Source organism: Calonectris borealis, chromosome 27 (genome assembly GCF_964195595.1).
Source record: "Calonectris borealis chromosome 27, bCalBor7.hap1.2, whole genome shotgun sequence".
Taxonomy (NCBI): domain Eukaryota; kingdom Metazoa; phylum Chordata; class Aves; order Procellariiformes; family Procellariidae; genus Calonectris; species Calonectris borealis.
In genome coordinates, this window is record NC_134338.1 from 3,669,520 (window position 1) to 3,682,239 (window position 12,720).

At 39.3% G+C, this 12,720-nt stretch overlaps 1 protein-coding gene across 1 annotated transcript in view; it reads left to right on the top strand.

Moving 5' to 3' along the window:
* The window catches only part of UNC5D (unc-5 netrin receptor D), an 86,921-nt gene that overhangs the window by 30,842 nt on the left and 43,359 nt on the right, over positions 1-12,720 (top strand). Inside the window, exons 4-6 of the mRNA XM_075174630.1 lie at positions 7,171-7,351; positions 8,141-8,308; positions 9,577-9,741. Coding sequence (XP_075030731.1) covers positions 7,171-7,351; positions 8,141-8,308; positions 9,577-9,741 — 514 coding nt within the window. The remainder of the gene's footprint in view (positions 1-7,170; positions 7,352-8,140; positions 8,309-9,576; positions 9,742-12,720) is intronic.

Below are 12,720 nucleotides of genomic sequence, written 5' to 3' on the forward strand. Positions count from 1 at the left end.
TTGAGTCTTAGGGTAGAAAGCAAAATAAAACTGTAACAAAGATATGCTGCTATCTTAATGCATTACTGTAATTGGAGCACCTACCCTGCCTATACTCATCCATTCTAACTGTAACATCAAAGAAGATTTCTCCAGCTTAGACACACTTGAATTTTTAGAAATAGGAGTTTCATGCTACATCTGAAAGGAATTGAAAGGAATGTATCTTTCTCTCTTCCACTAAACATTATAGGTCACTGAAAAAGCCATTTCTAATAAGGCTATTAAAGATTGGGGACTGTGAGACCTAAATCAATGATAAGATAGAAGGAACTTTTTCTAGCCAGAGGCCTGAGCTGATTAGTATGGGGGGGAATATTCATAAAAGCTAACGTTAGCCTAGCAATGCAATCTCCCTAGGCTTGCTCCTAGAGTCAGTGGAGAAAGTGTCAGAAGCTTGATATACTTGCTGTTAATCATGATGTGGAAGAGAATCTATTGCAAACGTTTTCTATAAAAAGAAACTTTTCTGTGGAAAAGAAATCAGCTTCAAACATGTTTTCTTCTCCAGTTAAAAACCAAAAACTTTCAGCTAGAAATTAGATATTCTGAGTTTTAGAAGTTCTCAGCCTTTTTCTTACTTCTTTTTTAATGCAAAGTCAGATTCTAGAGGGGAAAATATGGTATTGCCTAGTTCTTTCGTATATATAACTGTTACTTTTCTTCTTGAGGAGCTAAGAGCTCAAGTAGAGATGCCCTCTGTATTATTTATATTGAATTGATTAAGTACCTTCATTTTGCAACAGCAAAAATGGTATTGAATCAAGTTCAAGATAACGTTCACTGTTCTGCAGTTGTTATTACAGCAGTGTAAGAAGAATTAAGATCCAAAAAGGTGTCTTTAAGAGAAGCCTATTTTAATGACTTTTTGTCGGTTTGAATACCTTGGTTCTGTCAGGTCAAAATTTCATGTGCACTCTATTGAAAGTTGTGGGGGAGGATTGTTTAATTAAAAAACAGATGATGGATATGTCAAACAGGTATGAGGGACAAAGGACACAGACATAAAAATGCACCTACTCTCCAGATTATTTCTTGTTACATTTTCTTTAAATGGTCTATGCATCAAGACATCTCTTTTTTTCGCTCTCTGCCCCCCAACACACTTTTTTTGTCCTCTGTATCATAGGAATCTTTACGTTTATCTTTAACATATATAGGAATTTTTAACAGCTTCACACTAAACATGTTTCTTGGGTAATATTTATTACCAGATGTAGGGTTCTGACCCTTGCAAAGTTACAGCTAATGTTAGTAATGACAAGACAATGTGCACCTTCAGCTAGAGTAGGCAGATTTATGGAGGAGAAGAAGAAATTTGAGAATAAAGAAATCAGAACAAAAAAATGCTTGAGAAATATATGAGCCACTGACAAAATGTGGGGCTACAAAGCACTTCATCTCAGGTCATTGGTTTTAAATTAACGTCTAGTCAGGTGTGGCCAAATATCTAAGAAATATTTACCATCGTTGTCAGTTGTAAACTTGCAAGTTTACACTCCTTGGTGTGCTACTTTTGGTTTTGTCTGGTTCACAGAAAGACACTCTCTGCCTCGCTACAAGGGAAGCGTAAGATATCAGAGAAGAGGGTTGTATTTAGTGTAGTTATCTGCAATCTCAGGAGCAGCAATATACCTATTTATTCGTTGCATTCTCTACCATACTTTCTAAACACTAGTCTGTTGTACTTACACTTAAAATATTAAGTGAATCTGGGACTGACAAAACAGTTTTATCCAAAAGATACAAATATTGGCTTGTTCTCTAAGAACATAATGAACGGTGGTATTGGTTTAAAGGAAGGTTATGGATGTGTTTACTACTCTATCTGAGAGAAAGAATATTTAAAAGCTGTAAATTGACTATGCTATAAGAAACATTTGTGCTGCTATAAGTCAGGTGTTGACCTTTCCCATCTTAAAATCATGAAGCGTTTATCTTGCATCGAGAAAGCAATTGATTCTCTCTTCAAGAGGAGTTGACATTCTAACTATATTATCTTTGATATATATGTACTCTGGTTATTGACCACATGAGAAAGTCAGATGTTGTATTTAAAGGGCAGGATAGTATAATCTAAAGGGAGGAGTACCAAGGTCTTTTGTCTTCTGACCTACAAAATTATCATGTGTGCCCACAGGAACTCTGAGTTGTATTGTTCCTGTTGGGTATTAAATCTTTTTATGGTCTCAAACAACATACACTAGAAAGAACAGAAAATTCAGTCATGGGCAGCCAGCTCTCAGGATGTCTAAATTAGGTCGAGCAATTGATGAACTCCTCTTAGTGCATCAAATCATTTAAGGCCTGTAACTGATATCTGACCTACTCTCATCTCCAAGGTTTAAATAATAAGTTTGGTATTAAAACCAACCAAACAAAAAAGTAATTTCTATTACTGCAGATAATAATATTCTTTAGTCTTACAGGAGGTTTAACAGCTGTATAGCGTCCCTCCCAAATTTGGCAAAGGAGGAGTAATGCTTAGCCAGAAGAATGTTATTTCCTCATCTGGAGTTAGTCAGCTTTTCTCCTGGAATTACACAGATGATATCTGTCTAAAGGCCTATCCCAGTGCCTGTCAAAGGGAAATAAAACGCTCCCAGTGATACTGCCATCAGGCTCAAAAGCAGCTGAGATCTTGGGGCTTCCCATAGAAGCCACAACTATAACCCATAAAAGGGGCAGAGTTTTAAGCAAACCGTAGCAATCTTTGCCAGAGCTTTCCTACAGTCTCTAACTGAGCTATGTCCCTGCCTCCATCAATATTCGCATGGATATTTGCGAGTCCCCAGAGCATTTGAATTTGCTATGTGGCATCTGGAAGATGTATGTCTGTAGTATCTGTACGGATACATATACAAATAAGGCTGACATGCATGCATTATTTATTTTGCACATAGTAAGCACAGTGAGACTCCGTCATCTGCAGCAACTCAAACAGCAGTTGTGTTCCTGTGATGTGAAGCTGACAGGCTGTTTTAATGTTGTATACAGGAGACAGAAATATGGATGACTTGGGATAAGCTCAGGAGAAGAAGAGTTTGCTAACTCCCGACGTAATCTACCTAGGATATGGTGTATTTAACTGATTTTACTTTGATAATGCTGTAAGCTGGTCTTTGATAATTGCTTTCTGTAATTGGAACAAATTTATGATTATGCTAATTCATCTGCTGCCACCCAGTATGTAGTAGCTGAGTTAATCCATATCTGCCCCTGCATTTCTTTTGTAGATCATTACGTGATTAGCCTTTGTTAGAAATTGATGGGGGTATTTTAATTCTGAGCAGATTTAATTTCGGAGGAAAAAAAATCAGGTATCTTTGTATAAACTTATAGCATATAATAGCAGTTTTTAAGATAGTTCAAGATAGAAACATTTGAGATATTCAGACAGACTGATTCTTAAAAAAAAACTTATTTCATTGCGTTACAAGCAACTGTATGACCTCCACTGAGGATAAAGCCAGGGAAGTTAAATGCTAATGAGTTTTGAGTCTACCCTTCAGGCATTGCAGGTTGGCAATTCAGAACACCATGCCAGTATGGAGACATTGTAGGTTTCTTTGTTGCCTTTATTTTGCTTGGTTGGTTTTTGTGTGTTTTTGTGTGCACGCTGAATTTCTCCAAAGGTTGCATCACTGCAAGTAACAACAACCTTTTGTCATCATGACTCCTTTAAATTTTTCAGTTTATTCTATAAATTCATCCCTTAGTTCTCCATCTTTGAAAGCATTTGTCTGCTGAGGCAAGTCTGTTTTGCCTTCAAGGGAGGGGGAGGCTGGAATTAGAGATGAGTATTCGCAGTGTCATCAAGCCTCCAGATATGCAAAAGGCAATGCATGCCCTCACTTACAAATCATCTTCTGATCGCACATCTCTCAACACTTTCATGTTTATGTTCCGTCTGTTTAATGTTCTCCCTTCACCGTGATCATCATTCTTTTAAATGCTTTGCATTAATGTAAATGTTTTTCATTCACCAAGCCTCGCAGCCCTAGACTCAGTAACAGTGGATCAGTGTGCGCTGCCTCCTGGAAAAGTTGCCTACAGCAAAAATAGCCCGAAGTGCTAGTGTAACAGGAATGAGGACCTTGAGCCCTGCTCTGCCCCCCCTCACCGCCCCGCAAAAGCCCCTGACCTGATGAGAGTCAAAATGCAACATTTACATATATATACTTGTGAAATAATGAACTCTAGTAATACTAGACATGTTTGTCATTTCTTTGAACGTTACTGTTTGTCATTACACCGCACATAAAGTGAGTTTAATTCTGACTGCGACCATTGAATTTCTGTCACTTGATTTATGCTAGTGCTGCTGTTCTGTAATTTAAATTGCATTGCTAAGTTTCTTTGCTGAAACCCTGTCTGATAATTAGTATTGAAGTTAACTGCAGAAGGGAAACTGAATAGTAAATGGGTTACTTGATTGTTCCTTGTCTTACTCAGACCAAAGGGAAATGTAATACATTCAAAGAGATATTATTAAGGGAAGAGTTCAGCATTACTGGATTTAGTAAGGCTGTTTGGTTACAGCTCCAGAGCTGTGCCTGGCCATCTACAGTCGATAACAGTGAAAGTGCCAGCCGCGTCACTTAGTGTGGGGAATGAAAGGCAATGAGTGTGAATGCTAGCCATGTGATTTCCTGGGATGCTTCTAGCAATGAAAATTACGATGCCTAAGCTCCTGGATGTATTAAGTTCATCACAAAGCATAACTGCATCTCCTAACAATACTTCCAGGGAAGAGTCTCCTCCAGGTTTACCTAAGTAAGCGTCCCTGTGCCAGGCACTGCCTCCTTTGATGTCACGGGGCATACCTTAGACACTCACCGTCTTGAAACTTCACTCTAAAGGTTTGTTCTGATGTGCACTGTAGCACACAAAGTCATGTGGTCCCAAAACTCTTAAAACTTTTGTGAAAGAGATTGTTTAAAAAAAAAAAAAGTTAAGATTTGAGAGGAAAACCAAAACAAACCAGCGTTATGCCAGAGCTTTGTAAGAATGCAGAAATAGACAGGTATGTCTTGAATGCTTAATGTGAGCTCTGATGGTGACATTCTGTCTTCGTTACCATTTTTGGTTAACTGCAGTTTGAGGAAAAGAGTATATAGAGCTAAAACCTTTTAACTACTTTCCGTATGAAATGTATAATGTACTTCATACTCAGGTAATGCCTCTTTTGACAGATGTGTAAAATAATCACTTTATTTAATTTGATAGTCACCGTGTAGGACAACAGTGCCACAGACCTAGATTCTTTTCAAGGTAAGTTCCCAGCGACTGCTGTGGTGCTGGGACATGAGAAGCAATGGATGGGTCGGTCACACACCTAACTGAAATGACTGATGCTACTGGAAGGGGAACCTGCTGTCTGGCATGAAATCTAATTGGCTTTGATGGTCAGCTTTTGCAGATTTGTTTATAAACTGGAAAATCTACAAATTGCAGACCATCTGCGCAGAACAGCGTGCTAATGAATGCCTGTAGCTAACAAATCCGTAAGCTCATTACCACAAAGTTCCAAGTCCTTCCACAAGTTCCTAAATGAGGTTATTCATCTGAACAGAGATGAGAAGGGTTTTTGACTTCAGGGTACAGCCATACCTCCTTCAGGTCTAGAAAAGCTATTAAAATAACTTACATTTATTCAGTCTTTTAATAGAATCTGTTGATTCTGCTTCTATTTTTAATTTTTCATTTCTGTAACAGCAGCTTACCATGCCTTAACTATTTTTTTTAAACGTTTCAAGTAAAGAAATGCCTTGCGGATAATGTATGCATATACTCAGAGATATGTTGGTTGGTGAACTAGAGAAGATCTATTGAAATATATTATACAGAGCATTTCATGGTACTTACGTACCTTGACAACAAATACTAACGGTCTCTGGTTTAAGAATGTTTATGTAAACTGGGAATCTGTTATGACGACTTAGCTCTTCCACTGTGTGTCATGTCAAGCAATTTCATCCTTCTGTCTGTTTCTCTCTCAAAAAAAGTGGAATTAATAATACTTATTACATGTCATCCCAATCTATTACAAAGCTTAACTGATCATTGTCCAATTGTTTGAACATGTAAAGCACTGTATATCAAGAGTAATATTTTTAAATATTTCTTATTTTCTCTCGGTTGAGATTTTCTTCTATTTTCTTTGAATAAAAATCAGCCCTTCTAAGTTACTAGCCCATACCGCTGCCTTCTGAGGTTTAGGGGGAAAAAAAAAGTGGCAATCATTAGCTGACTTTCACTTGGCCTGCTAATCTCCATTGGTTATGTCTCTCCTTCTGCTGCTTGAGTCAAAGGAAGTATTTCCCTATCAGATTAATGAGGTCGTTAGCCCAAGGTATCAAGTGCCTTCGTTTGGCTGTACAGCTTTACAGACTTTTCCCCGTTTTTTCATTCTCTTACGGAAGCCAAAAGGGCTCTCCTAAATAGGACAACAATTGAATAAATGAATAGTCAAAATAAAAACAAAATACACAGTATAGATTCAAGAACAAATATAGAGGAAATAATAAGATGCAGTTATTTAAGAAAATGCTTTCAGGTTCAAGCTTTAATACTTACGGTGAAGAGAACCAGGAGGTAAATGAAATATACTCAATTAGAATGATCCAGTATTTTTTATCATCACTTCTTGATTCCTTGGATTAAATATTAAAGCCTCCTAACTACCTAATACCACAAGGATAAGTGTGATTAATTGCTCTCCTTTTTTCTCCTATCCTGTTCTTCCTCATCTTTCCTTCCTTTTCTCCCAGTAGAACAAAAATAACATTTCCCTTATAATCCACACCCTTGCAACTCTGAACGAGCTCTTTGCCATTTTCTTTTTGTTCTTTTTTTTTTTTTTTTTTTTTTTTGTGGTCCTAGCATTTCACTTGGTGTGCCTTTGTTAATAAGCTCTAGGGCCTTCAGAATAGGAATAGTTTCTTTTCTGAATTTGTGCATGTCTACCTTTTTGGGAATCCCATCCTAGCTTCATTTTTACCTTAATGTTTATAATAAAGATCACAATGACATTTATTAATGAAATCATTGAAATATAATTTGGCAGATTTCCTGCTTCCGTCTTTTCTTTTCCTACTTCATGTTCTTCTCTGCTCCATCCCTCTCCAGGTGGAATGGCTAAAGAATGAGGAGCCCATAGATTCCAACCTGGATGAGAACATTGACACCAGAGCAGACCACAACCTCATCATTCGACAGGCACGTCTGTCTGACTCTGGGAACTATACCTGCATGGCTGCCAACATTGTTGCCAAGAGAAGGAGCATGTCTGCGACAGTTGTGGTGTATGGTCAGTGAAAACGTGATAATTATGGAAAAACTTGATGCGTGTGCTTTTATTGCTGGAGTACTTTATATCATACAAGTGGTTCTAAACCAAATGGCTAACCTCCTTCCTGTTACCATGAATTTCAGTTCTGTTGCTCAAGGCTGAGATCATGCCTGCTTTTAGAGTGGTCAGAATTATGAGGTTTTTGTTTGTGATGGATTCCCAGAAGTTATGTCAATAATAACAATCCGTGCTCCAGATATTAAGAAGATCCAATTATAAGCTAAACACATAAATAAGCCTTGCCTGTATCAGGAAACCCTGAAGCACATGCCTAGGGAGGTACATAAAGGGCTGCCTTAATTGGATCTGTGGTACTGCAGTGGCCAAGCACTAACTAGTGAATCTAGGTGTTACACAGCAAAGGCCAGAAGTGCAGAACCATTGCTTTATTACCATCCTCTGTTGCTTCCCATGTTTATTGGTGGAAGCAGAGTATTCCTAAATCACCCTTTTTAAAATAGTCTTGTTTATGATTTAAGAAAAGCATACTTTATGAGAATTGAGGTGCCTGCTTTTACTTCCCTCCCAGACTCTATCAGTCATTGCACTTCTTAGCATATTACTCTTCCAAAACGAACATTCGTGTACTTGTGTACTGATAGGTAGCAATGCTCCTACTTCAGCTTGGAATTTACCTGTAAAATGTAAAACAAAATTCTGCCTTTGAATGAAATGATCTGATCAGATTTGTTGCTTGATGTCTCTTAGCACACCTACTGCAACCTCAAGCGTGTTTGTGTTTTGCAGTTAATGGAGGATGGTCATCATGGACTGAGTGGTCGAACTGCAATGCACGGTGTGGTCGAGGCTGGCAGAAGCGATCACGGACCTGTACCAACCCCGCTCCGCTCAACGGAGGTGCATTTTGTGAAGGAATGTCAGTGCAGAAAATTACCTGCACTTCTCTTTGCCCTGGTGAGATATGCACAGTCTACTAAGGAATAACTCTGGATGTCACATTTATGGGAGAGCTCTTTCAGTCTGAAATGCCAGGTGGACAATTGTGCTTTGAAGAGCCCACTGAGGTCAAAAAGGAAATTGGAAATACTTGCATCCTTGTTTAGACTACAGGTCAGAGCCTCGTGTAGGGTCTGAGCAGTAGTCACAAGCACCTGTGGCCTGATCTGCCAGGTTTGTCAGGGCTTTAACTTACACTGCAGCTAACGAAATAATAATAAAACAGGAACTGATTCAACATCAAAAATCATGTAAGTGAATGGGGGCATAGGGAAAGAGGAGGTGATGTCAGTAACGCTAGCAACACAGAAACCTAAGCTGAGAACTTCACTTAAAAGTATTATTTAGCTTGCAAAAGCTTGCTTTCGGGTATATTAACCTTTTGAAATTGAGCTTATGCTTTACACGAAGTATGGTGTTACATCGCTGGACACTGTACATTTCCTCATTTGTTCACCTGAAACCTCCCTTACCTGATCTTGGAATTGGTGTTTCACATATACAGCTAAAGAAAGTTAGAGACTATGTTTGCCTGCAGTCACAGCATAACTTGTCTGGATTCTGGCAAACCTCTCTTCTAGCCTTTATGAGTTTTTAGATACAACATGTCCTGAACTGGGATTTAAAGAACTTAATGTTATCTCTGTATGTCTCTGTGTTCATCTGACTGTTCTTCAATCTGATTTATGCATGAAAAAGAAAGGGAACTGTGGAAACCCTTCTCAGTTGGGACAGGGTCAGAGACAGCTAAAAATCAGTCAGCAAAGCCATTGATCCATTGTCTTGCTCAGAGCATTAGCCAGAAATCTACAAGGCCAGCTATGCTCTTTTAGTAAATGTCAGCATCATTTCTCTGGTATGAAAATATGTGGCCTCTCTACATCAGCCTGTTTTAAGGTAGAATTTGTATTGAAACATCAGAAGCTAATAGCTAGGTGGCAAAGGAAATGTTTCCTCCTGCAGTTTTAATTGACTGTATTTGCAGAATGTTATATACTGGTGCTATTTTAAAAGCTTCCACGTTGCACGCTTAAGGTGGTACATTCTAATGCTGGATTTTAACTTCACATCTGATAAAACTGTATTTATTTCTCCTGAGAATTATACTTTGTTTTACTTGCTGTGACCTGAGGAGAGATATGAAACAAGTATTCTTGATAGGACCTCTTAACTACACTAGTTTGATACGCAGCGATGATGCTTGTTTTTTCTTCCTCCCCATTCAGTGGATGGAAACTGGGAGGTGTGGAGCGAGTGGTCTGTGTGCAGTCCAGAATGCGAGCATTTGAGAGTTCGGGAATGTATTGCGCCACCTCCCAGAAACGGAGGGAAGTTCTGCGAGGGCTTGAGTCAAGAGTCAGAGAATTGCACTGAGGGGCTTTGCATTCAAGGTGAGTAACAGTTGGCACTGAATTGGATTTAGGAGGCATGGCCTAAAATGTATACTGTAATCCAGGTAACGTAGCATACCTGCCACACACCCACGTCAGTAGAACTCTTCTGGCTGAAATATTACTGTGAAAAAAGAGGGGTTTTGTTTTCAGAGGGTTGCATATGTGAAGTTTGAAATCCACAGTGGTTTCTGAGTCACTGGATTTGTGTAGCACATACTTTACCTATTAATTATCAGATGATTCTAAAAATCCAAGTAAAGGTTTTTTGCAGTGTGCAGTTATGACTTACCTGCTACAACATATTTCGCAGTATGTACTACTTAGCCTTCTATCTTTTCTTGCAAGTAAGTTGGCAAAGCATCAAAACAAATACCTTTGGTGCAAGAGCTGTTTAAGGACAAAGTTTACTCCATTTGTTGCCTTTAACACAGAAGTTTAATAAAGGCAAATCTACTCTATGGTGAGTTCCCTGTGAAAGGATTTGCCCTTCATAAATGTCTGGAAAGCATCTGGCGTTTGGTAGTTGCTACTATCAACAAACAGCTAGGAGCCAAGAAAATCAGCCCTGCAGCTGTAGAGTTGCAGAACACGGGGGGACAGCTGCATAGTCTCAAAACAAAGAAGAAATTCACAATTCTATTCCTACACTGAATGCTGCTCCCTATCCATGAAGTGATACTGTCACCTCATCGCTTTCTAACAATGATGAAATGGCAGCCGCGGAGCAATCAGGAATGCTAGGGCTGAAAGATGTAAACTGAAATAAGTCTACTTTTTCTTTCTTTTTATATTTAAATAGTCCTCTTTCTTTGTTTCTATGGTACTGCATCACCCTTCCTTCTTGATCTTTTGCATATATGTGTTCACGTTATGCCTAGCAGTCATTTTCTTCTTCCACCATGATGCACGCAACAGAAGGAATATGGCTATAAATCCTAAGCCTTGTGCTCCTAACCATCACATAAGTGCTTACAATAGTGTAAGTGCCTATGGCCTTCCCCCATGAGCACCTTCCGGATACTGGCTGGCAGTTTTAGAGAGAAAGAAACAGCCACTGTGCCCAACCAGTTCTTCAATGAAGTACGTGTGGTGAGATGAAGAAAATAATTTTCTAAAGAAAATGAACTCCTTTTTTGCCCTGAGATTTTAATAATTTCTTAATGGCAGATAGCATCCTGTATATTTATTCACGCTTCAAAAATATGTATATCTCAGCTGGTACTTTAAATAAGATGTTGTTTGGTTTTGGAGGGAGGAATACCCAGCAGTCTTGCTACATGTCTCTAACTACTTAAAGTTTCCGGGGTTACAGAACAGCTCTCCAGGTCCAAGATGTCAGGCAGACAAGCTTCGGTGTTTAAAAGGACATAAATGAAATTTAGACTTTTTTCCTTGCCCATGTTTTAAAAAAGAGTAACTAGTGAGAATTTGTGAGCACTGCAAATCATTCAGCTTTTGAGGCTGAACATGGTGATCAAATGATGTTTTCTGAGGTCTTTCTCCTTCCCATACATTAAATGAATGCCCTTCCCTGCAGATGGCTTGATAAATCCAGAATCCATTCATGTGTGCAGATTAGCATATCCATTGGAAGACTGTCAGAAGGATGCATTGAAAGGGGCATGAAAAGATGCAGCTGAGGTCTGCACGCTTACTGTTTGTGACAGTCATGAGTTGACTCACCATCTAGTTGGCTCCATCTGTGGTTTTCACCAGAGTTAATACAAGGTGGCCCTACTCAGGTCACTGCTTCCAAGGAAAGCCTTAACAACACTGCAGGGTGGTACAGATTACCTGTCCTACCTTGAGAGTAATATCCTGTCATATTGCGTAGTTACGTGTCAGTCCTGTGTGTCATCCTCCGTGCTGCACTTATGCTTTAGACGTAGGGGAACAAATATGGTATTCGCTTATTTTGGTAGTCTGAAAGGAGCACGTGGCCTGGGGAGGAGCTTTGGTTATCAAGCACTGAGAGTCACGATACACATTTTACTTGGCGGCGATGCCTTCATTCCATAGGGGAAATCACTGAAACTCCTGGAGTCCTTGTAGCACAGGCCGGGCCTCTGAGCGTTGTTGTATCAACAAGGCATGGTATCACATGGGCTTTTGTTGGTGGCTTCTCCAGCTGTTAACTTCTCCGTTCTTAGCCTCTCTCTCTCTGAGGAGTTCATCGAGACACTGTCTACAGGCAGGTTTTAGAATGCCCCTATCGCGCTCTGTTCAGTGGTGAATTATCACTTTAATATCGGTGCGAATCCTTCTCAGATGTCACGGAAGTGCAAAAGGTCGGTGCTGTGCTTGCCAGCTGTCTTCTGAGGACTACCTCTGATATTTACTGCTAATTCCGGGAGTGCGTTTTCAGAAACTATGCCAGGATAAAGCCCTCTGAAGCTTTTTGTATGAACAAAGGTTTCACATACTGGTCAAATGAAATCTCTTTATCCATGTTACTGCACGTAGAGGAGAAGGGGCTGTTTGGAGTGAGGGTGTTTGGAGTCCTGTTCACAGACACGTTACCAGTGCAATGCTTGATTTTTTTTTTTTTTAATTTATTGTTTTTAAATGTGTCTGTGTTCCCTAGAACAAGACAGGGAACACAGACATTTTTCATAGTAAGAAATATAAAAGCTGCCTTGTAAAATTCTCAGGGGTGAACTCTGTACACGTGCAGAATGAATGTACATGAATGCACCAGCATTCATTCAATGTTCTGGGCCTTTATTGAAAACATGCTTTGTAAGTGACTGCTTTCTCTTAATGAGCAACCTTTAGCCCCAGTACAGGTTACCAGTGCTGAACTCTGAATAAGGCATTCAGGATCTAAATGTATGGCCTGCAGCTTTAGTGAGAAGCTTGTGTGCAAGTTCCTTCAACAGAAAGAGAAAGGGGCTAGGATGTCAGCTGGTCCAAAGAGTTCACTTAATCTCAGAGGGGGGTATGAGACAAGGAAGAGTGGCTTTTTTCAGCAGATAC